Source organism: Heptranchias perlo, chromosome 5 (genome assembly GCF_035084215.1).
Source record: "Heptranchias perlo isolate sHepPer1 chromosome 5, sHepPer1.hap1, whole genome shotgun sequence".
Taxonomy (NCBI): Eukaryota; Metazoa; Chordata; class Chondrichthyes; order Hexanchiformes; family Hexanchidae; genus Heptranchias; species Heptranchias perlo.
Window position 1 is genome coordinate 9,476,968 of NC_090329.1, and position 26,534 is coordinate 9,503,501.

Below are 26,534 nucleotides of genomic sequence, written 5' to 3' on the forward strand. Positions count from 1 at the left end.
GGGGAAAGCTGTTTTCTAGATGAGTCTCTTGTGATTTGTTAATAACTCGATCAATAATATCTTGGGGTAGCACATCAGTATTACAGAGGATCTTTCATTAGTTTCCAGCAACCATTTCATAATGAGGAAAATACTGAATAGTCTCCATCAATTGACCTTTCCCCCCGAGTGGAGACCTGCCAATCCCATCTGACTCTATTTACAACAATAAAGCAGCTGTGGAGTGCCTCCCCAACCAGAGAAACAGGAAGTTGGCCATAGTTCCAACTCAGCTTGCACTTCAATCCCCTTACCATCTGCTCACGAGTGACACATCTGAAGGTTATGATGTTTCCATCATCACTCAACTGATCATCTTGTTGTACTTTAAAGAGCTTATAAAAAGACAATGAAAAAGAAAAGAAAATAGGACAGTTTGCTAACCAAGGCATTTGTTAATTAATAAACTGCATCATCATTCCAAACTAAAAAATGATGGAAACGCATAGCAGGTTAATCAGCATCTAGAAGACATGGTTCATTGTTTCAAGGGTTAGAACCAAAATTGGAAAGAAAACCGAGCCGATGGAAGCAGACTAAGTACTAGCAAAGTTGAGAATACAGTCTCCGTAGAAAGCAGTGGCGAAGGTGGAGCTCACAATAAAGTTCAGAAGCCAGCGGAGAAATGTGATTCGCCCCAAGAGAATGCCGATCTCTTTCCAGGGCACAGTAAAGCTGGGAAGCCAGCAGCGCACAGAAGTGCATTCCTGAAGCTCAGCAGGTTACAGCAGCAGGTGGGGTATGGGCGTTGTAGGCTGGGACAGGTTACAGTAAACTTTAAGACAGTGAGTGGCAAAGCAGAGTCACGGAGGCCGAGTCATATAGTGTAGTCCAGCAGAACAGGGCAGTCCTGATGGCAAAGGAAGCCCAGGAGTCCATGAAATCAAACGTGAGCAGAATCCCAATTGAAAAGAGCACGTTAGGAATGTGATGGAATGCTCTCCACTTGCCTGGATGGGTACAAATGCAACGACACTCAAGAAGCTCAACACCATCCAGGATAAAGCGGTCCGCTTAATCGGCACCCCATCCACCACCTTAAAAATCCATTCCCTCCACCACCGGCGTATCGTGGCTGCAGTGTGTGCTATTTACAGGATGCCCTGCAGCAACCCCCCAAGGCTTCTCGACAGCACCTCCCAAACCTGTGGCCTCCACCATCGAGAAGACAAGGGCAGCAGGTGCATGGGAACACGCCCACCTCCAAGTTTCCTTCCAAGTCACACACCATCCCGACTTGGATATAGTTCCTTCATGGCCACTGGGTCAAAATGCTGGAACTCCCTACCTAATAGCAAAGTGGGAGAACCTTCACCACACGGGCTGCAGCAGTTCAAAAGAAGGTGGCTCACCACCACCTTCTCAAGAGCAACTAGGGATGGGAATTAAATGCTGGCCTTGCCAGAGATGCCCATATCCCCACAATGAATCAAAAATAAAGCTAAAAATATAGGGCATGCAGGGTCAGGGGATGGCCTGTCTGCTCTGTAAAGGAGTGATCCTGTATGCGACAGGGTGAATCCCTTATACATATTAAGCTTGGACTAGAGCTTCAGTTCATGTTCATCCCATGCATGCTTTCACAGACACCCAAAGCTGAGAAGGCTTTCCTCAATCAACCATGCACAAAAGATATGAAAGGGTGCTGCTCAGTTTAGGTAAATTGCTGGACTGACCTTAGCTATGTTCCTTTAATGACCAGTAATGATAGTGTGAAATGTGAACAATGTGTTAACTGAAATATCAGTCTTCTTCAGATTAATGGATAGTGGATAATGATCTGGTGGTCTTCTAATGTGTGGGTCAACAGATCACAGTTATCAGCCAACAGGAGATCATGAACAATTGCTACTTTAATTTTCATCCTTTCTTGTAGACTTCATAAGGTGTCAGCCTTGGCTTACTGGTAGAACTTTAATTTCTGAGTCAGAAGGTTGTGGGTTCAAGTCCCACTCCAGAGTCATAAGCACTTATTCTAGGCTCACACTTCAGTGCAGTACTGAGGGAGTGCAGTGCTGAGGGAGTGCTGCACTGTCGGAGGTACCATCTTTCGAATGAGACATTAAACCGAGGCCCCAACTGTCCTCTCAGGTGGTTGTAAAAGGTCCCATGGCACTTTTCAAAGAAGAGCAGGGGAGTTCTCCCTGGTGTCGTGACCACCATTTATCTCTCAACCAACATCATGAGAACAGATGATCTGGTCATTTACCTCACTGCTGTTTGTGTTTTCCGACATTACAACAGTGACTACACTTCTCAGCACTTTATTAGCTGCAAAGATCTTTGGGACGTCCTGAGGTCATGAAAGGTGCTATATAAATGCAAGTCGTTCTTTTTTCTTATAAGGTGAACACCTTTCAATCTGTCCTGAACTTGATGAACACTCTTTCCAGGGGATCTGCATGGCAGAAAAGAGCAGTCCAAACTGATAGGTTGGGCAACATCCCTTTGTTTAACTCTTGATGACAGAAAAAGCAGCATACACGACGACAGTAGTTATCACTCATCTCAACATCCCGTCAGCCAAACTTAGTCAAGAACCTCCACAGTCCCTATCTGCTTACAATGTCAAAGGCTTTTGGCAGATTGAGCAAGACTGTAAACCAATTACTGTTTTGTTCTTTAAATAAGTGCTGAATTTGACTTCCATCAAAGATTGTGTCCAAAGTCCTTCACTTGGTTCAAAACCCCTTTGTGGGTCTCAGAAAGAGCGCTGTCGGAGATGATCTTGTTCAGATAGTTCAGGAAATGTCTGGCAAGCATCACCCCAGCAAAACGATACAGTAATTTCCAAAGTCCAAATGATCACCAAATGGTGACAACAGATTCATCTTTCAACCCTGGAACCATCTCTTCAACCCAAATCAGTTGGAAGGTTCTGAAGCAATTTTATTTTGCCATGGCTGGGCCATCAGTTCAACTGGAATGCCGAACTAACATAAGCAGTAAAATTTCAGAATTAAAGAACAAATTTAATTTTTCAGAAAAGCGTATGAAAGTAAACAGATTCTGCACTAATTAAATGGTGAGCTTATTACAATATATATGATTTGTCTAGGACCTTCTCGATAAGGAGAAACCATCAGCATTACAATGAATTTCAGCAAACAGTGGTAAAAAGTTTCCTTAAAAGATCTGCAATACCCAGGATAGAAAGGAATAAAATCAACCAGGGTTCCTGATTCTGATTGCTATACAGTTACTCATGCTGTAAATGTGCATTTGTAAATATTGGGTGAATAATGAATATCATTTGCAATTTCAGCCTGGAAGAAAATGCCTTGTAATATTATCATGCCAATGTTTAATATGTTCCTATCGGGGGGTTCCTTTAGTACCAATTGGTTCCTCCAGAAGAATCAGGCAGCATTATAGTTTGTGTCAGTGCTTTCGACATTAGGTCATCATTTTGCAAGTGGCCCTGGGTGGGTTGACCTCTCAGCAGCCTGTGCAGGCCAGCAATGTCCTTTCAAATTGATGGCTTGTGCAGATCATCTCCCAAAGATCCCAGCCATAATGGCAAAGTCATTTGTGGCATTCATACATGCATGGTAATATTAGCGTCATATTCATAACTTTGGAGCAGCTAGAACATGGAACTAAGGTGTGTACAATTCACCGATATTGCTGAATGTCCCAACAGTAAAGAGGAAGCAAATTCAGCCCAATAGCAATATACATATTGCTGAATATATAAAAGGATTATTATTCTAATTTGACCAAGCTGGCACAAAGTCAAACCATAATGAACTAATCAACGAGAGGGAGTCAAGAAGATTGGGTTATAATAATTCAAAACACAAAAAGAACAAGTGGATTCTATTATTTACTAGAATGGTTCCAGGGATGAGGGACTTCAGTTACGTGGATAGACTGGAGAAGCTGGGATTGTTCTCCTTAGAGCAGAGAAGGTTAAGAGGAGATCTGATAGAAGTGTTCAAAATCATGATGGGTTTAGATAAAGTAAATAAAGAGTAACTGTTTCCAGTGGCGGAAGGGTCGAGAACCGAAGGACCAAAGATTTAAGGTGATTGGCAAAAGAACCAAAGGCGACATGAAAAGCTATTTTACACAGTGAGTGGTTATGATCGGGAATGCGCTGCATGAAAGGGTGGTGGATGCAGACTCAATCATGGCTTTCACGGATAAATATTTGAAGAGAAAAAATTTGCAGGGTTATGGGGAAAGAGCGGGGGAATGGGATGAACTGGATTGCTCTTACAAAGAGCCAGCACAGGCTCGATCGGCTGAATGGCCTCCTTCTGAGCTGGAATGATTCTATGATTCTACTAAATTTTTGTCAACGATCAACACTATAATCAGTTCCCTTTCTACAATATGTTTGGTTTATATTGCAGAGAGTCACATTTCAGAATCATAATATTATAAGGAAAGGGTTAATTAAATTGTCTTGAAGTTTCTTTATATTGTAGTAATATTAACTTTTAGCTTTTGCTTGTTAAGTGAGTTTCTGTTCAAAGAATGAAAGTGTAATCATAAGACAGGCTTGCTTTATTTTATTATTAAAAAATGCAATGAAAAGCAATGGTCAGTTTGGACCGTAAACTTCATTAAAAGACATTTCACTAATTAGTGGATAACAAATTCTGCAGGAGAATACATCTGTGAATGCCTCATACCTTTCAGATGGGAAAGAAGTAATTAAAACTAAAGTTATTGCAAAGACACAGAACAAACAGAGACAGTCTTTAGCTGATAAGAAATTTAGCAGTGGACAAAGAGGCCGTCTTTGTTAGCTGCACCTTTGAGGAGAAGCACATAGATCTGGAAAAGTAGTGAGTGTGAGTCAAGTTAAGGGAGTACAATCTATGACTGCTAGGACAGGACAATCAAATCAGTGGAATGATAACTGTGGATGAGGTGATGTAGAAATGTGGATTCTCATGGAGCAGAATTGGGGAAAAGGTATAAAAGAGTGGGTGTTAGGAGAGATACCTCAAAATTGGATGAGGCCTGATCAGCTTTGTAAAATCCTCGAGCTTGAAAACTCTAATGTGTTTGAATTCTCCGGTGAACTCGCAAGGTACCGCTGTAAGTGTACTGTTAAGTGTATGTGTAATTATTGTCAATAATAGTTATTACTGTATGCTTAATTTCCATGATAGGGTTCAAAAGCATTTATTGACTAAAATTTTGAACAGTAACTTATAATCTTATAAGTAAGAACACCCATCCGCGAACAAAATGGTCTCAATAAAACATTTTATTTTGACTAAAAGGGTTTGTTTTTTGGCTGTAATATCGTCATTGGTGATTTGATTTGCACAGTGTAAAATAATGCAATAAAAATTGCTGTGTCTTGCTTCGTATAATATTGTTTTTGTAACAAGCTACCATTACATTGCTTGAAGGACCAATAGATTTTTTTTCACTGTCTTCTACAAACCCAAAGGGACCGCCCACCACATGTAGAAAGGGAATTGAGACAGAACGGAGTAACAGACAATTTTCAGAAGGAAGATCCTGCCAGATCCGCTTCAGGGAAAGAAATATTAGAACCATGTGTTTTCAGTTTCTATTTAAAGCCTGAAAAGCAGATTACACTGTCACACTCGAAGAGGTTAGAATCACAGCAGGAGCTGCACTTAATATTTTTTTTAAATAACTGCGACTGAATGCATTCATAAGTAACTGTCAGAAGTACACTATTCTTATGTTACTTTTAATATGTGCTACCATTCAGTTCACAAAACAGCTAAAATGCTCAGACAGAGGATTCATTTAAACTGTCTGTACATGATTTTATTTTCCCCCACAATATTCCCTTTACCTGCCAATCATTGTATGCTGCTTTAGGGAACTAACACAGGTACATAAGTTGTAAGCCTGCTTAGTCAGTAGTTATCATCGAACATTTTGACTGAAAGCCGACAGAATTGAAAAAAGCACACCAGTAATGGAACTAGAATATCATCAACGCTGACTGCAAGCTACAGAAGTGTGAAATGAGCACTCAACCACACTGAGGCAACCAACCCATGTAAATACGCAGAATAACAATGGAGCCACTAAAAATGTTTAGCTGTGTGCAGCGCTGCTGGTCACAATACAGGCTTACTGGGCACAGGGAGCAATCCTTGCGTCTGAATGGAGGGGCCAGAGGCGCACCTAATATTGGGCTTCGGGCTTCATTATCATTGAATTGGCGAGCTGGGGTCACCTAATGGGTGTCCCCAGCTCGCCAATTCAATGATAATGAAGCCCGAAGCCTGGAGAAGAGGTCTCGAAGATTGGGCCGCTGCAGCCAGCAGGGGCGCTCAGCTAAGTGTTTAATGGGGACCAGTGGGAGTGGGGGGGTGACTGGGATTGAGGCGATCAGGAGAGGGGCTAACCGGGACGGGGGTTGATCGGGAAGGGGGTGACTGGGAGGGGGGGGAAGATCAGGAATTAGGGTAGCGGTGGCCGGGAGGGAGTGTAGAGGTGACAATCAGGGGGTTTGAGGTTGAGATTGGAGGGGGTGGGTTAAAGACGTGATCGTTGGGGGGGGGAGGGGTCCGTGGTTTTAATTTAGGGGTCAGGTGATGCCCTCCTGCACCATCTGGTTCCACAGTCAGGAAAATATTTTTAACAAAATTATCTTTTTGGTGGCGGCCTGCATTGGTCCCTTGGAGGACAGCCTGTTAGGCCACATGTAGACCTGGTTTTCCTGAATGTAGCCAGCTCGGCACTGGCTGCCTCAGGGCAAACCAATATTGCACACGGGACCTCAAACAGGTATTAGGCCCCTTATTTGTATATGCAAAGGGCCTGCTGCCTGTTTGTGGCACAGGTCCTGGGCAACTATTTTTTGCCCTACACCAATATGGCAGGCGGCACACACCTGGTTCGCAATGAGTGGACGCTTCCTGCCCGCAATATTGGAGGCAAGATCATTCAGGCCGTCTTAATTCAGCCATCCAGAAAGACTCTACAGGCCCCGATTGCTACAGCTAATCATTTCTTAAATGATTCCAAGGTTTTTGCCTCTACTATATCTGGAAATCCAAACGTTGATCATTTTCTTTTGCGTGAAGAAATTCCCATTATCAACCATGAATATACCTTTTACTAGCTTGAACAATTTAATTTAGTGTTTACTTTCTCCATTCCATTAACTATCTTGTATACTTGTATAATAACATCTCCCAGAAGCCTCCTTTCATGTCTGAAAAGCCTGTGCTTCTCCTGCCATTCCTCATAATTCAGCTTTGACATTGTGGAACAGTGCCTGAGCGCAGTACTCAAGGTTCAGTCTGACCGTACACTTTGATCACGACTCCTTTGTGCTTATATTCTACTATTTTAGCGACATAGCTCAACGTTCTATTGGCTTTGTTGATTGCTGCTCTGCATTGATTGGACACGACAGAGTCTGATAAAATCCATAACGTTTTTCAAAACCATAACCGTTGACACACAACATAAAATCTGAAGTGGGTAAACTATTGATAAAAGGTAAAAGGTGGTTAAAGAGATTATGATTACCACAAAAGCATCCCTTTTCTCTTGGTTGTGTTTGCAAAAATACCATATAAAATATTTCAATTAGCTACAGAGGAACAAGAAACAAGGGGTTAAAATTTTTCCTGTTGTGAAAAGTTGGTGAGTACAAAAATGGGTTTTCCCACACAGGCCATTTCACTAGAATTGTCAACAGGAGAAATTTTGCCTCCAAGATGACTACAAGCAGTGCAGCAGGTAAAATCTGTCAGAACAGTGATGAAGCATGAGATGACAAAGGTTTGATCCCCACCCCAGAGCTCCCACTCTCAAGAGTGCCATTGAAAAGGGGAGATATTAAATGGAGGGAAGACACATTCTTACCAGGCTAGGGGAGAGAAGAGTTGTTATCATAACACCACTCTCACATAACCTTTGAAGAACTAGCTCAGGGCAACATTGGCAGAGGTGAATCTTCCCCACCTGACCTCTCAGCCACACAAAGCAGGACTTGGAGATCGATGCGAACTCAGGAAAGAAAGAGTTCACACTCCTGTCCCACCAAAACAAAAAAAACCCAAACTATTTATCTTAACAGGAAAGAAAGAAATTCTAAAATAAGAACAGAAAATGTCAGGAATGATCAGCGAGCATGTGAAAGAGAGAGATCAATTAACACTTCAGAAGTCAACCTTTCCCTCTGCTTCAGGTGATTACTAACCTGCTGGACATTTCCATCACTTAGTTCTTAAGAACATAAAAGCAAATGAAATAGGAGCAGGAGTAGGCCATATGGCCCCTCGAGCCTGCTCCGCCATTCAATAAGATCATGGCTGATCTTCGACCTCAACTCCACTTTCCCACCCAATCCCCATATCCCTTGATTCTCTTAGAGTCCAAAAATCTATCGATCTCAATCTTGAATATACTTAATGACTGAACATCCACAGCCCTCTGGGGTTGAGAATTCCAAAGTTTCACAACCCTCTGAGTGAAGAACTTCCTTCTCATTTCAGCCCTAAATGTCCGACCCCTTATCCAAAGACTATGTCCCCTAGTTCTAGACTCTCCAGCCATGGGAAACATCCTCTAAGCATCTACCCTGTCAAGCCCTCTTAGAATCTTATATGTTTCAATGAGATCACCTCTCATTCTTCTAAACTCCAGAGAGTAAAAGCCCATTCTACTCAATCTTTCTTCGTAGGACAATCCTCTCATCCCATGAATCAATCCAGTGAACCTTTGTTGCACCCCCTCTAAGGCAAGTATATCCTTCATTAGATGAGGAGACCAAAACTGTACGCAGTACTCCAGGTGTGGTCTCACCAAAGCCCTGCACAATTGCAGCAAGATTTCCCTATTCTTGTACTCCAACCCCCTTGCAATAAAGGCTAACATACCATTTGCCTTCCTAATTGCTTGCTGTACCTGCATGTTAACTTTCTGTGTTTCTCGTACAAGGACACCCAAATCCCTCTGAACACCAACATTTAATAGTTTCTCACCATTTAAAAATATATTCTGTTTTTCTATTCTTCCAACCAAAAATGAATATCCTCACCTTTCCCCACATTATACTCCATCTGCCACCTTCTTGCCCACTCATTTAACCTGTCTGTATCCCTTTGCAGACTCTTTGCGTCCTTCTCACAGCTTACTTTCCCACTTAGCTTTGTATCATCAGCAAACTTGGATACATTGCACTCGGTCCCTTCATCTAAGTCATTAATATAGATTGTAAATAGCTGAGGCCCAAGCACTGATCCTTGCAGCACCCCACTAGTTACAGCGGGCCAACCTGAGAATGACCCATTTATCCCTACTTTCTGTTTTCTGTCTGTTAATCAATCCTCAAACCATGCTAATATATTACCCCCAATCCTATGAGCCCTAATTTTGTGCAACAGGTTTCCTGGAATCTTTATTCCAGGATTGTTAATTTTTCTTTTTATTTGCAGAAAGATATTGAGACAGGTTATTTGGCTTCTTGTGAGATTATCAGCTTCTGTTCGACTTGGGGACCCTCTCACCTTGGTACTGTGCGTTAAATCCTCTGCGCCGATGGTTGCTGTCTGACGTGAAATGTAGCCGCAGCCAATTCTTGCTACTGATGACAGGTGAAGGCAAATTCAAACCAGTCAGCCTGAAAGAAAGGGAAAGTTCTCATATCAGCACTGCATGTTGGAAAGACCAAACACTTCTAGGTCATGCGACAAGGCCGAGTGCTATATAATGTCCAGATAGGTACTGAATAAATGTTTCTTTTGTTCTGTAGCCTATTGAATAACATTAACTTAGTAACCTCTGTGGGAAAAATATTTTCAATGTCATCAGAAAAAATCTGGAAACTAAAAACAGGAGGTCCCAGCGCACTACAATTTGCCACAGTACCCCTGGTCGAGGGAAAGGAAAAAGGGCCTTCATTCCTGATCACTATCCAGTTGGTGATCCCTTCTGGAAAGTGCGTTTGGTAGTCAGGTGAGATAAGATCTGGCCTAGAGGTGATGCCACCTATGACTGCCAACAGTCATTGTCAAGGCTCACACATGAAGAGGAGGCACTTGAGTGAAGTACCAGAGAGCTGCCTGCGCCCATAGAACCATACATCAGCATGGGTCAGCATCTTGAGGAGATGACCAAAAACACTGGAGAAAGGAAAGCAGAAAGGTCAAACAGCATCTAAAACAGGAGAGGGTGACGTTTTGTGTTTAACCCTTCATTTTTTAACCTTAACTGACAAAAATTACTGTATATGTAATCTCCACTGCTTCAGCTAGTTTTGTCAAATAAAATATTTTTGCAGAAAATAAATTTTGAAGTGCATGCGATAAATATTTATTGTATAAAATGCTCAATGCAGAAACAAATTCCTTCATGTATGCTTATGTCACAGACCAGCCGCTCTTGTGATAGTCAGGAGTCCTGGCACGCGTACATGATTGCAAGCCAACAGCCAATTTGTTCTTCACATGCTAGTTTTAAGAGAAATGACATTCTTATGCTGCCAAGAAATGCTGCAATGTGATCCATAAATATATTACAAATCATTTTAAATGCTTTCATATTTTTCTCTACTTTCCATTTATTAATAGAAATCCAATTTTGGTATGGTAGATTCCTCAGTCTATTAAAACAGAGGCCAGTATACATCAATATACTGCACAAATCGCAGTATAGAGGCACTAAATGAAAAATACCTCCACCAAACTGAGCCAAGGTCTGAAGGTGGAGTAATATTGTGTTCCCTCATCTGACGTAAGAAACCAACAAGACTTTCCATAAGCTAATACAACCAACGCAGACTGAAACCTCAATATATAGCTGCCTACCTGAATAAGCTATCTCCTCGGGTTGGCAGATGATGCAGCTATAAGTAGGTATAATGTATGTTGGCCAAATTGCCTCCTCTGAAACTCCACATACGTCCAAGTTTGTGGAGAGCCAGCATGCTCAATTGTGTTCAGCCAGTGTAACCTCGATGACACAACTGAAGCAACAATATTCAATGAACCTCACTCACACCAACAGATCAGTACGTGAAAGGCATCAACTGATCGATTCTGGAGTCTGTCAGGACGTGGCTCAGCAATTAGTGATGGGCGTAGAGTGGGTTCTATGTGGGGATGGGGGGGGGGGGTGGGTGGGATGTTGGAGCATAGTTTTCTCCAAATTGAGTGAAACTCCACATTACCTGGGCAACGTCTCGCTTTTAAAACATTCAATGTGGAACTGTAGCTGTTAAGAATGCCAGTCTGTACCAGCAATATGATGTGTAACCATGCCAAACTTCCTTTCGAAATCCAATAATCCGATTCACGGGAACACCTAATGATTTATAGTTTGTATTGTGGGTTGGATTACAATGTAAAAATCATCACTATAGTTGATCATGAAACTTTTAAATAATACTGTGATCAGCATCAATCAGCCAAACTATAAAATACAACTGTAATTCTTTTTCACTCAGTACGTCTATTGGTAGGACATTAGACTCCTATCAAATAGCCCAAAATTCAAACCCTAACCGTGATTGCCCTGGGGGTGCCAAATGTAATAGTTTGTGAAAAGGGAATATTTCTCATCAGGCAGGAAATAAGCAGTCCTGACCTACACAACCAGGCTCCTGTTAGTTACTCTATTAGTTATTGTTTGATAATAACTGCGATGATACCCTGACAATCCCACTATCCCAACTGAAAAGTGGAAATGGCACTTAAAATGCCAGAACATGTGTGTATTTTTTAAATTGAGAAATGTAAGTGACGGTCTAAGGCCAGGATATCAAAGGAGAAAGTAGGAGAAGATGAGGCAAATCAAGTCCTAGTTACATGTATAAGGTATGAGGTGACCTTTCTTCAATTACTGAAGAGCAAATATTGCTAGGCCAAGAAAGAAAATTTTAAAATGAAAAATGAGTGAGATTGTGAATGTGTTTTTCAACAGGATGAGTCTTGCACCTACATCGGTTTTGTGAGCTTGGTTGCGTGTGACTGTTAAGTTATTTATACATGTGTCAGTAGAACTTTGTCAGCCTATGTGCCCATGTGAATTTGTGAGTTGTCTAGCCACTCATTCTTTCCCAATTTCAGGTTTTGAGAGGGAGAGAGAGACAGAAGGAAATTGCTTCAGAGGCACACAGAAAAGGTGGGAGACAAATGTAAGAGAGAGGAGACAGAGGTAGGAAACTTGCAAAAAGATGGGAGACAGAAAAAGTGAAATACAGAAGAGAGAAACAGAGAAATAATTAGGCAGTACAGATATGGCTACAGGAAGAGGGAGTGGGTAATTTTTTGTCCAACAGCAACACCACAGGAGATCATTTAATAACTTGTAATAGTTGGATCTACAGTGTCCAAAGCTTCTTGGCATTAAACTCCATCTTTGTGATTAGTTACTCGAAGGCATCCTGAGACCAGTAATGGTGTGTGCCAGGAATATAGCATCCCTTCATTTACAGTCCTCGTGCTTACTTAATGGGCATTATTACAGGTTGGCTAAATCTGCAACCTAGCTACTTAAGATTTCTAATGAGGGACCTGGAATTTCTGAATGCATAAAGAGGAGTTTGGAACATAAGTCAATCGAGATAATACTAAACCTGTAAAATCCTACTTAGATTGCACTTAAATGTTATGTTCCCTTTTAGGCTTTGTACTTTCAGAAATTATAATTGCCCTGGATAATTTTAACAGAATGAGCCCAGGGCTGAGATTCATGAGCTAAGATAAATTGAAGGAAATTAGGTTATTCCTGTTGGATAAAAGAAGGCTAAGTAGGCATAATGTGAATATTTCAATTGATAAAATAAAACTGAGTACGTTAACTATATCAGATGCAGAGCATAAAACTGAAGAAAAGTTAAAATACGGAAATTAGTCAACATTGTTTCTCTCAGAGAGACAAGATATTAGCTAGAAACTACTGCTGGTGATATGAATGCTTCAGTGGCTTTAAATAAATGGGTTAATTAACCCTTTTAAAATAAACAGATGAATGTATGTGTTAAAAGTAGCTGACAGAGGAATGACCAACCGATGTGTTAAGCTTTCATCCACCAGTATTGTCAACTCAGATTATGCAGAACTACTATGCAAAGTGACTAATGGACTAACAGTAAATGAAGAAAAAAGAAGTGCCTTTAACATCCTCATGATGTCCCAAAATGTTTCATAGTCAACAGATTACTTTTGAAGTGCAATCACTATTTTAATGTAGCCAAACTCAGCAGCCAATCTGCATACAGCAAAGTGCCACAAGAAAGCAATGATATAAATGACCTGTTAATCTATTTTTGGTGGTGTTGGTTGAGTGATAAATGCTGGCCAGGACACCGGGAGAACAAATTGTGTTCGATTCACCAAGAAGGCCTGGCTCAAGGTGGCAGACGAGGTCACCAGCAGCAGCAACATCTGTCGCACCTGGGTCCAGTGCAGGAAGCGCTTCAATGACCTAACAAGGTCAGCAAAAGTGAGTACACTTACTGATTCTCCTGCATTTCGTGGTGCACATCAACCACCATTCCTCCCCCACCACACCCTCTCCCCACATCTCATTCTGCACTGCCAAGACTACTCCATCACATCACTCCTCACACTCACTTAAGGCTCATCCTCAACTTACCTTCAATTCCTGAGCACTTCCTCACCTCCCCATTTGTGACCCCACCACTACCACTCACTCCAATACTGATCCAATGTGACATCTCTGTCTCACACTCACCCTCTGATGCAACTCCTTCACAGTCAACCTCACCTAAAGCAATGCATTCATCGGTTGGCCACTTCACCATCACTCATTCACACGTCTGTACTTTCTCCTCTTCTAGAAGAGAGCGCAAAATGCACACGAGAGGGTGAGGACTGGAGAGGGGCCACAACAAATAGTGGTCCTCACAGAGGCTGAGGAGGAAGCCCTGGAGAGCAGCTGCACCCTCGAGTGCCTGTCCGTCGGTGATGCCGAGATTGGCACCCCACAAACGTCTGGTGACACAACTTTAACATTCATCACACACAACATGAATTGATGTTAACAATGATTGGCATGTTCAACACCTCAGTATGCTCATCGCAACATGACACATCTGTGATCATGCTTAATATTGCCTTCTGGTCTCTGAAATGCCCTTCAACAACCGCAGTGACGGCAGAGGGCGATTCCTCAGAGGAGCTCCCGGCCTCTGAGGGTGCACCGTCACATCTGAGCGAGCCATCCACCAGCACAGATAGTCACACCTCGGTGGGTCCTAGTAGTCAGTTAGTTGGGTTGGCACCTGGTGAGTCACCACACACAAGTGAGCATGAGCAAACACTGGTGGCAGGGGCAGCTGTGGAGAGTCCGCGTCGATCGGCGTACTCCTCCCCAGGCTCTGCTCAGCTGGATGCAGATGCTGAACCCGGGGACCATCCTTTAAAAGGAGAATGATCGCGAAACAGCAGCACATTTGCGAGGTTCCGGAACAGGTGCTACGCACACTCTCCACAATAGTGCAGAGGATGGAGCAGTCCAACTCCTGCATGAGTGGAATGGTGGCACAGGTATGGGAGGGAATCTGAGATACTATGATCTGCAGGTCAGTGGTCCTGATGTTTATTTAAAGATTCCGACCGGTAAATGAGTTCAAGCTGCTGTGCCATGACTGGGAAGGCAGTGATAACCCAAATCGGAGTCTAAGCACCTCCGCAGTTTGTCTTGCAGGGGATTGGTAAGAGGGTGGCGTTGTTGTGCTAAGCAGTAGGTGGAGGATCAGGGCAAACAAGCGTGCACATGAAGAATGGTGATGTAGGAATGGGAGGAGGGTGTTGCTTTGACTGTGAGACTTATTTTATTCCAGGTGGTATGGAGCAGGTGTAAGTTTGGGGAAGTGGGTATTCCTATTCCTACTCTGTGGGAGGAGAGCACCAGTTAGTGGCTCAAGAGAGGGCCAGGCAAATGTTTTCAGCAGTTGTCAACGGGGCTTGTGGCTGTTTTCTCTTACTTGCACCCAAATAAGCCATATTGCAAAAAGGATTGGGGAGGGAGGGGGAGGGGGCACGGAGGCAGGGGTGGGGGGACTGTGGCACAGAACTGAACACATCCTACATCACTAAGTATAAGGAACTAACAGCAGCTTCTGGCAACAGGCAAGAGCGGCAGAACCAATTTTTATTCAAAAAGCAAAACGATCAAGACCTTTTCTTGACGATACCAGCCTGTCCCTTGACACAGGTGGTACTGAAATGGTAACTCTGGAAGCTGTAGTGCCAGCTTTCTCTTGGAGCAGTTTGCCCTGAAAATGCACCTGGCACCAGAGCAGAAAGTCTGAAGGCACAGGTCTCAGACATGCATTTGCATCCAATTTACAGCGGGGCACCCTCTTCAGATGAAGTCAAGTTCAACCGCCTGAAAAGCCACACAGGAAATTTTGCTGCACTGCTATTCAGCAGCAGAATGGAGAGAGGAGATTAGCACCATTTTCCCTGCGTATAGCATCCTTAATCATCCTATTATTGAAGATTATACTTGGCATATTTGATAAATTAAGCTTCGTTAACTAAATTTTAAACTGTTAAAATATTTGTCCCGCCAACTTTCCTCTACGGCTTCATTTTCTTTATCAAATTGTGTGGTTATATAACCTAACCACTGGCAGTAGAATAAAAATCTCAAAATCTATATGTTGTTAAAAATCTTGAGGGCGACCATAGGAACATTCAACCCCTCGAGCCTGTTCTACCATTCAATTCGATCTTGGCTGATCTGCATCTTAACTCCATCTACCCACCTTGGTTCCCTCTATCCGTCTCTGTTTTGATTTTCAATTGACCAAGTCACAACAGCTTTTTGGGGGAAGAGAGTTCCAGATTTTCACTACCCTTTGTGTGAAGAAATGCTTTCTGACATCGCCCCTAAAAGGCCTAGCTCTAATTTTAAGATTATGCCCCCTTGATCTGGACTCTACTACCAAAGGAAATAGTCTCTCCCTATCAACCCTACCAAATCTTTTAATCAACTGAAACACCTCAATTATATCACCCCTTACTCTTCTATGCTTGAGGGAATACAAGTCGAGTCTATGCAACTTTTCCTCATACTTCTTAACACATCTTAACCACAGTCTTACTTCACATCTTCATGATTGTTGATCATGCTCTTTTGTGAACATTCACCATTGTAAATTGGCAAGTCAACATTTCCCGTCAATTTTGCTACAACAGCTGTCACGATATAATTACTGACTCTGGCCACTACATGGCTCTGAAGTCTCTCTCCGAACTCCACCTTGATAACGCCATCATGTCGTACATAAAGAAAACCAATTTCAACTGACCATGGGCAATTTACTAGTAATCCAAAACAATGAAGCCTACTCAATTTATCAACATGAAGGATCAGTCATTAAATAGAATATGAGAACCCCATCTCTAAATGTCAGGAGTACAATGAACTGCCATCTTACTTCTTTTCCAGGTTTGGGATTTTCGTTATATATGGTTGGGATTTGCATATTATGATAGCAGGCGAACACTGCCAACAACACTATCTGTATGATGTGATTAGTTTATTTACTGTCTCCCATGTCTCACAAGAATACTCAGGATGTGTTTGTATCAAATTCCTTTTGTCTACTATTTTAATAAAAGCATTAATTTCCATTTTAAACAGGTTATTCTGGACAGATTAATGCTTTTGTTAAAATAGCGAACAAAGGAATTTGATACATTCATGTTGAGTGTTCGTACAATAATATCACACAGCCCAATTTCCAGGCTAAAATTTTTAATGGAAATTGGCTTCTCTATGTAGTGTTGGATCAATTAATGACAATGCAAAAATGAATTCTTGAGGTTTTTGGCTGCAGAAGCTGTTAGCCTTAACTTGCCATTGCTGGTGGTGAAATTATTATTAAGATACTACTAAATAAAATGAAATTCTGAAAGATAAGAGTTAATAGTCAGGTTGTTGTTAGGTCACAGGTCACAGTTACTATCACAAATCATCATTTTATTATCTTAGTTTTCAGGGAAAATAATGAAGTAAAAATCAGAAAACCCCATTATAAAAGTTCAAAGTGCAACAGGCTTGTTTTCTTTTGGCCAGCAGAGTGATACTCCGCTGGGATACTTCATGTAATCTGTTCCAGAAATTAATTGATCCTGGCTCAAAAAAATCACTAATATGGCAAACTCATTCATTTAACCATAAATGCAAACTAAAGCCTAGCTTTTAGAACATACATCGGTCAATTTGAATAAGTGGTAATTATGATAATTTGGGAAAATTTATGGCCAAAATTAACCTTTAGCTTTAAATGTAGGTTGTTGATTAAAGCAGTTAGCTTCACATGAATTTTCCTCTTGTTCTGCACACAGTTGTTAACTCAATATACTGGTGGGATCGCTTAATTCCACAGTTTAATAGCATAGAGGGAATAAAGGAAAAACCTATGCATAATAATACATTTACTTGCAATTAAAAGAGTAAGTGTCTTATCTTTTCATTAGTGACTTATTTATTTATAATATATGTGGGGAATGCTATTCACTTGCAGTTCAGTGTCGGACTGCAGGGTTCAATCACAGGAGCAATTGCCAGTTACTGTCAGATGTATCCACTGTCTGACATGATATACACCACCAACCAAAAGCAGCGTAATGAAATAAAACCAATTCTGCGAAGTCTAGCTGCACATATTAGAAGAAGAAATAAAACAGTAGACTGAAGTGCATTGAAACATGCAATATGTTGAGAGGTTCAGGTGACGTTGATCAACTGTTTGTGTTTTTCAAAGCCCCCTAAATGCTTCTATGCATCACCACAAATACCCCATCCCAGGATAGGTTTTCCAGATCTGGCACCGAGATGGCGGGACTTGCTCACACTTAATCTTGAGAGACACCAACCTTGCATGATCTTCTGAGGTCAGCAATTTAAATGTGCCCTTCAAGCTCCCAGCCCAGATTGCATTTGTTGGGAGTCCATTGATTGTGGGGGTGGATTTCCTGTACAGCAGCAGATAAAGAGCTGCTGTGCAATTTTTTTTTGAAGAAAGCTTGTAGTTTAGTCAGGCCTGGATTTATTGCTGTAATATTATACAAAAGAGTTGGCCTTACATTACAGTATGAGGTCAGCTCGTAGCACTATGAGTACATGAAGCACACGGAGGGCATTGCTTTTGCTAGGGCAGGTGCCTGCAAGAAATCATCTCAATTGCTTTGATTGACTTCAGGCCTTTGCCAGGATGTTCCTGGTCTGGATGCTACAGATTCTATTCATGTTGTCACTCCTAACATTTGACCTATTAGAGTTGGCTTTGTTATGCAAAAAAGCCATTGTATTTTTTTTGTCTGATGAGTGCCTCTCTTAAAAGCATGTAGAACCTGGACTTAAGTAATGGCAGGAAATATCCTACAGAGTCTCAATGGGTAAAAGGGTTGAGAAATATATTCAGCCACTTTTTGCCAGTTCAACAGTTATTCCTGTTCTACACCCTGTGCAGAGATGAGCATGTGAAGGCCAAATGGCGGTGGACTCAACCTCACATATAAATGTTGTGCTCTGGACATTGGTCCAGGTTAAGTGTTAATAGGAGTTAGTGAAATGTTGCATTTCCTATTAAATTGTGGACAAAGCGCTGCAAGTGAATTGTTGCAATCTAATGAAATTTGTTGTGTTTACCTTTACTGCTATTACACTTTTAAATATTCCTGTTTCATCGATGGTCCAAAGCCACATGGTCTAATGGTGTGATTATTTTTCCGTTATCTAAAAACAAGGGAAACAAGGGCTCATGGCATTTCCAGCAAGCAAGCAAGAGTGTTCTGTTTGATCCTCAACCATTCTACATTGCCAGTTATTGGATGCATCAAGTCACACATTGGCTCATGGGGAGCCGAGAGACTGCTCATCAGAGGAATTCTTCGCAATGAGCACGAGAGAAATAACTTGTGCAGCCCAAATAACAGAAACTAGCCCACTCACCTAGGAGACTTTCATTCTTCAGATAAAACTAGCTTTAAAATGAAGGTGCCATGACCACCATCAAAGTTGAAGGCATTCACTTTAATAACTGTTTCCACTATGTCATAGACCACATGCCCATCGATAAAATAGGATTCATGGCAGTGGTCTGGATGGCCTCATGCATATCATTGATAATGCTCTGCACTTTGGGAAACTTGCCACATGGAAAAAATTGCAGTGTCCTTTAATGCTGCCAGCAACTTTCCATTGAGGAAGTCATAAAAGAGTTTCCCCTGGCAAACAACATATCTGTCACCTGCTGTATGCATCGATGCACTGCTGATTAACTGATGTAGCAGATATCCCCTCGGTGGCTTTGAGCGGTCCAATGAAATAAAATTTAAGACTGTGTTCACCTACACTGCCTCCTGTTGTCAACCTGGTCTGAAGATCAAGCTGGAGGATATTGCGTATGCATATTCCCGGTGATGCTCCCAGTAGCTCTGGCTTGATCTATTGGACATGGCAGTCCACCTCGGCTGTAAAACAGACCTGCCTCTAACCTTCTTCAGATTCTTTTCTAAAACGGGCACAGAGAGCAACATCCAGAGGGATTATGAATTTTGGATGCAGTGACTGAAATTGCAGCTCTCAATTATCCACGGGTAGAAAAGGCAGAGAAAAATGTGAAAACCCAAGCAAAATAAACAGACGAAAAATAATACAGAAAACACGAATCCAAGAGGCAAAATGACAGCTGCAAATATTCTAACACACTTTTAAGATCACAAACACTCAAATTCCAGCACGTGCCTTCCCGACATTACCCATTTTATATGGGCTGAGGAAGCACACAGTGCATTCTTAGCAAGTAACACAGGAAATAATGCCTTGTAATCAATTTAAATTAATTTGAATAACTAGAGGGTCCACAATGAGTCTCTCACATCTTTTGCATGAGTGGCTTATGCTAATTTGATCAATTTTCACACCTGCATGACCCAAGTGCTGGCTTTGTTATAAGTCAGCACATTCACTGGGGTGTCCATGGAGCTTCAGGAACTGGCAGATCAGGAGACCCAGGAAAAACTAGCAGAAGGGTAATCTTTTCTTTGGTCGTGCCATACTTGAGCATTCGGGATCAGTGGCACAACTGTAATATAAAAATGCCGTATAACTCAGTTTTGCCGATATAGCAGCATGTTGCCTCACTAAATGTTGCAATGAAGCACCAATGCCACCCTACCTTTTATTCTCCATGACACACATTTCTATACATGTACTGCAATCTCTTGGAATCCCCTGTGCATCTGTTTCTCATTCTACACCCTGTTTGGCCCACCCTCTATGCCTCTTTTCCACATCCTAATACCACTCCTTACATTCTCTCATTGTAGAGAGAGGGGGACTGGCATTGAATTCAGGCAAGCGCAACTGATAACGACAGCCAGAGGCACACAATGTGAACCAGTCAGGATGGGAAACAGGGCACAAATATTACAGGGTAGGAGCAGGAAAGTGGAATGGACGCCAGGTGTGAAGCTCTAAACACAGAATGGTGGGTGTTATGAATTTTGGGTCTGCTGTAGATCCCTTCTCAAATTCAGCGGGGTCAGTCACTCCTGTCAGCAGTCTGAGCATCTTACTTCTATGGGACAAAAACAGAAAATGCTGAAAATACTCAGCAGGTCAGGGTATTTCCAGCATTTTCTGTTTTTGTTTCAGATGTCCAGCATCTGCAGTACATAAGAACATGTACTGCAGATGCTGGACATATGGGAGTTGACTCACATTAGCCTCTATCTACCTGTAGGATAGTGGGCCCTAGGGGTCTAACATTGAAACTCCCTTGTGATCTGGACTGGATCTCTGCGTCTTTAGCACGTGTATATCTTTGATTATTCTGGAAGCAGGCCAAGTTAACATTAGATGAGGCAAGGCTTGGTTTGGAATTATTAAGTGGCTTTATTCCACAATACGATGAATGCAGAGCAACAGTTAGGAGCAGAGTCACTTAGTTCAAATGGTACAACTTCTCTGCACATAATATAATGATAGTGAACCTGCTATGTTTTGCCACTTTGATGGGTCACCTTGCTTAACTTCAATTAAGTAATTCCTCTGCATGCCCTACAGCTCAAGGCAGAACCTTTCTCCCTGTAGTCTTCCCCTCTCACAGACCGACAGAGATGAAAGCATTTTCCAACACTGTTCAGAGGTGTCTTTTCTAAAACCCAGACAAATTAATGAGTTGTTCATTGCTTAGACACTGGGGAAAACAACTTCCGATATAATCTGACTTCAAATTCACATCCCACTGTGGGACTGTCCCGAGAAACAAACCCCTTCAAAGCAAGCTTTAACTTAAAACACATTTTAAAATAATTCATAGCTAGAAAAATGGTCAAAGAATCCTGAAGTATGACAGTGGTTTAAAGGAAAAACTGAGGCAAAGTAACATCAAATAGAAAATAATACAAGAGATGGTCAGAGAGAAAAAATAAATGAAAATGTTATTTATATTTCATTGTGTTGTCTCTGTACAATTGAGGGAGTGATGCACAGCTCTTCATATTGAGTTATGCTCACAGCATTACAAAAAGAATATAAGCTCATCAATATGTTTTCCACTCTTGGATAGTGTCAATTTGAATGGAACAAACCACATTTTCGGGTCTCACTAGAATAAGGAGAATACATTCTAGGCCCTGAGGTTGCACATTACTGTTTTAGAATATTTTGAGAAATGCTCAGAACCAAAAGAACAGACTTACAGCATCTGCTCGGGAAGTAAATTAATTCACAAAGGCAAGGGTTGTTACAATACATGTTGAAGCAACTCATTAGAAGTCTTTCCAATCAATGTTTACAGGAAATGTCTCCATCTCTTGCATAACAGTTCTGTTTATACTGCAAAATTCATTCTAAGGTGTACTAGGTAGCTTTCTTTGTTATTAATAAGCCTAAATGAGAGGGGTCAAGGCCTGTAGTGCAGGAAACCAATGTTGAAAAGAGGAGGGTCTCTGTTCCACCACCAGAAATGCAATAGATGTGGGATTCCTGATCCCTGACTCATCAGTATGTGGACCCCATTGCCAGATCCCAGTAACAGGGTCATTTAATAAACGGGGTGGACAGCCTGTGCGGTAAATGAACCTAGCCCGCCTTCCTGGTGTAAAATCAGAAGGTGCCAGCGGTCTTTCTTGGGCCTAAAACCAATGCAAAAACTTTTCAAACTATCGCTGAAGAGAAACGAGAGCAATCATTTCAAGGCAATCAATCCCTTTGCTGAGAAACCTTATTGTGGGTGTAGAAAAGGCTCCAATGGAATTCACATCTGCTCTCAGCAAGGATGGCTTCAACTGGACATAATGAGGATGTAATGGGTGGACTTCCTGGACTAGACTGGAAACGCTCCCAGACATACGTCTAAAGTTGGCTGCGGACGTAAGGGTAGAAATCTCCCCGCTCCCCCGTGCCCCCCACCCCAGTCCAAATTTTTGATACAACGTTCCTGGGATGGAAACGGTGCAAATCCGGATTGTGACCCAAGTTGTTGTCCATCCCCCTAACTATCAGTTTCTGCCCTCCCAGGAGTTTTGGACTCGAGAGGTTTAACTCCCTCCTGCCTAATGTTATCATGCAAATTTCCTCCGTGCTTCATATTAACACAGTTGTTTAACCTGGTTATTTTAAACAGATTAGCAACTGCGTTAAAATGGAGCACAGAGAAATTGTATGTGAGGGCGTCAAACGATGCTCCTTCAGGTGGAAATAAACCCTCAGTAAAAAGGATTTGGTAAATCAAGAAGCAGCGAGTAGCTGACAGCAAGTGAAGCTCAATACTTTCTGTGGTTTTACCTTCAGCACTGTATGTGTACAGGGATACAGCAAATAAACAATACTTCCGAACAGCACTGCTCTTCCTAACCCAGCATTCCTGGTCTCATCTCTCATGAGAACACAAATCTCATCCTGTCCGTGCTTGTGGCAGCTGGAAAGACTCTATAATCAATTAATATTTTAAGGGTTCTCACAACCTAGCCCAGATTAACATGCCATAAACTTGGTGGATGTGATTTTATAGCACACTCATAGGACTTGATTTCAATAATCTAACACCCTTCAGATATCAGTCTACAGGAATATAATAACTGGCTACAATTTATAGGATGCTCTTTAATTCAGATGAATGTTTCTGTTGTTGAAAATCACAGCTGTGGGCCTCACTTCTCAATGACAAGAGAGATTTAAAAATTTACATTCAGGGCTATCGTTTCCAGGCTGGCATATGAACAGTGCAAGAGCGTCACCATTACACAAAGTAACTTTTAATTAGAAATGTCTAAATTTAAATGTAATTTGAATACTAATGCAAGCTTCCGCACATTAATGCAATGTTCTGCATATAAAATGGAGAGCAATTGTTCCACAGATTATTGAACTTCAATTATTTATCAACTAATCCGCTTTCCGATATGTGGAATTGCAACAGAAATTGGATTGGTTTCCATAAATTGGCACAAATTTTTCAAAAACACATTTTATTGAATCAACACTGAGCGAAATTGAAGGGGAGAGTTTCCTGGGCCTGCATCCAGAGTGGCAGAGAACGTTAACAAAATCGGGCAGGTTGGAACACCCACCTGTAACAGAAGCCACCTGATTTTCCTTCCATTTCAATCGAGTAAATTCCTTCACAGGTGTGCAGTGGAACCTAGCCAATTTTTGATATTCGCTGCACCAGGCAATCCAGTGACCCAGTAAAATCTGCTCTTAAGTTTGAACTGACAAGCGTAAAATATGCCTGACATTAAAGCTGAGCTTTTTTTTTTGGGGGGGGGGTGGAGAGAATTCTTGCGATCTGCAACTGTTTGAGTTCTTTGAGAATCGCACTAGGAAATAAGTTATTAGCAGTCAATGAGATGCTGTGTTGATAGAAAAGTTTATTTTTTTTGTTTAATACAGGAAATATTTTTAAAAAGACACAATTCAGTTGGCTTTTAAAAATGATTTGAATAATAGAAGAAAACTATGTTGTCTTAGTGCAAGAAGCCTTTTTCCACAGAAGTGGGAAGATGTCGCCTTGCAGCTGTGATTTCGAGCCATGACCCAGAGGCGTAGCAGCATAGTGAGAGAGGCGGGGACAGCGGGGGGCGACACACGAGAAGGCAGTCGTCTCAGATCTCTGCCGTGCACTTCTTAGTGGGCTGGTTACTCAGCGATGTCAGCAGAAGCCAGGTGACATATCACTCGTGCTGGCTGAGATCAGCTGGGGACGGTTCAGAATGTCGAAAGATTTAAGAGGAATGGGTCACTGGTAAATGTATATCTTTGAAGGTCAGTTGGGAGCAGGATTAGGCTCAATTGTGACAATCCCCATAGTTGAACAGTCTGCAGATATCCACCATTCAAGATTATACATTAAGCTGACAACCAAAACATTAAATTGTCTTCCCCTTTTAAGTGCTGTGCATTTCACACATATTTGATTTCATCCTTAATGTGTAAGTTTGCACGTTGTTGTTACGTGAGGCAAGGCAATTTCTTACATGATCATAGAAGGAGGCCATTCAGCCCATTGTGCCTGTACCAGCTCTCTGAAAGAGCTACCAATCAGTCTAACTCCCACTCTCCAGCTCTTTCCCCATAGCCTTGCAAATTGTTCCTTTTTAAGTATATATTCAATTCCCTTTTGAAAGTTAGTATTGAATCTGTTTCTACCATCTGTTCAGGCAATGCATTCCAGGTCAACTCGTTGCGTAAAAAAAATTCTCCTCATCTCCCCTCTGGCTTTTTTGACAATTATCTTAAATCTATGTCCTCTGGTTACCGAGCCTCCTGCCAGTGGAAACAGTTTCTTCCTATCCACCCTATCAAAACTTCACATGATTTTGAACTCCTTTATTAGGTCTCCCCTTAACCTTCTCTGCTGTAAGGAAAACAATCCCAGCTTCTCTAGTATCTCCACATAACTAAAGCCCCTCATCCCTGGTATCATCCTGGTAAATCTCCTCTGTACCCTCTCCAAGCCCTTGACATCCTTTTTAAAGTGTGGTGCCCAGGATTGGACACAGTACACTGGCTGAGGTCTAATCAGTGATTGTAAAGGTTTACCATAGCTTCCTTGCTTTTGTACTCTATTCCTCTATTAATAAACCCAAGGATCCCGTATACTTTACTAACAGCTTTATCGACTTGTCCTGCCACTCAATAGTCCACATCTCGCAAGTACCCTTTTCCATTAAGCATCACCACATAAAGTGCTATTTTATACTGATGGAAGAGATTGTGGCATAACACTGTGAACCGTGGGTACGTCAGAGAATGGAACTAAGCCATTTGAGTGTGAGAAGACAGAAATAGGCAGAGAAGAGGTGACATTGGGAGAATGTCAGGAGAAGTATGGTTTTCATCTGCCATCGGACCCACTCCAAATTAAGTTTTCTAGAGAAATAAAAAATGTGGTTCAATAATGCAATTGAGTAAATTGGATTTTATAGAACTGATATTTAGATTCCATCCTTTTTATTGATAAAAACTTTGGCAGCAAGAACACATGTCAAAATGTGTTTTGTAAACCGGGGCAGTTGTATTATAATTGTATTATTCAAAATGATTACTGAGACATTTCATTCCTCTTCCTTATGATAATTGAATTCTACCTCCAAGAACTTTTTTGGATTAATAAACATCATCTTCTCAATTTCATGATTGACTGCGGGGATCTAAATTACTGAATAACTATCCTTGTATGATTGTAAACCCGAAGAAATTTAACAAAGTAAAATAGATCCCACAGATGTCACAAATCATTGCAGTGCTCCATAATTTCCCAGCTTGTCAGCCAACAAGCGTCCGAAGATAAACTATCTGGCAGCACTGTTACTGCAACCAATTTAAGAAGAAACCAATAGCAAGTGGCACATTGCATTCATTTCATGCTATGTTGTGTAATAATCCAAAATAATTATTATACATTAAACATCATTTTTTTTTATGCTGTCGAAAAGATAGGTGACTGGTTACTTTTCAGGAGGCATGTGTATGTGGATAGAAACATTGCTAGTTTTCGAGTAATGTTAACTTCTCTCTAAGGCAGACCAATTGTGTTAGTTTCCAGGTGTCAACGCACTGGGATTTATAACTCCTTTTGTGAAGGGACCGATAACCTTTCCTGAACCTGGCCTAAAAGCTCTTTCAAACAAACAAAAAAAATCTTGCATATACACATACCACACAAAACCATCACAATAATCCCTTCAAACTTCCCACACAATCCAGTCCCAATAACCCCTCACACAAACCCATCCCAATAACCCCTTCAAACTGACCGTACAAACCCATCACAATAAACCCTTCAAACTGACCGTACAAACCCATCACAATAAACCCTTCACACGCCACACAAACCCATCCCAATAACCCCTTCAAACTTGCCACACAAACCCATCCCAATAACCCCTTCAAACACCACACAAACCCATCCCAATAACCCCTTCAAACTTACCACACAAACCCATCCCAATATCCCCTTCAAACTTGCCACACAAACCCATCCCAATAACCCCTTCAAACTTGCCACACAAACCCATCCCAATAACCCCTTCAAACAC

General features: G+C 41.6%; 1 protein-coding gene across 1 annotated transcript in view; it reads right to left on the minus strand.

The window, feature by feature from the left end:
* LOC137321575 (CUB and sushi domain-containing protein 1-like) overlaps positions 1-26,534 on the minus strand; it is a 2,214,006-nt gene that overhangs the window by 869,826 nt on the left and 1,317,646 nt on the right. Inside the window, exon 6 of the mRNA XM_067984007.1 lies at positions 9,510-9,622. Coding sequence (XP_067840108.1) covers positions 9,510-9,622 — 113 coding nt within the window. The remainder of the gene's footprint in view (positions 1-9,509; positions 9,623-26,534) is intronic.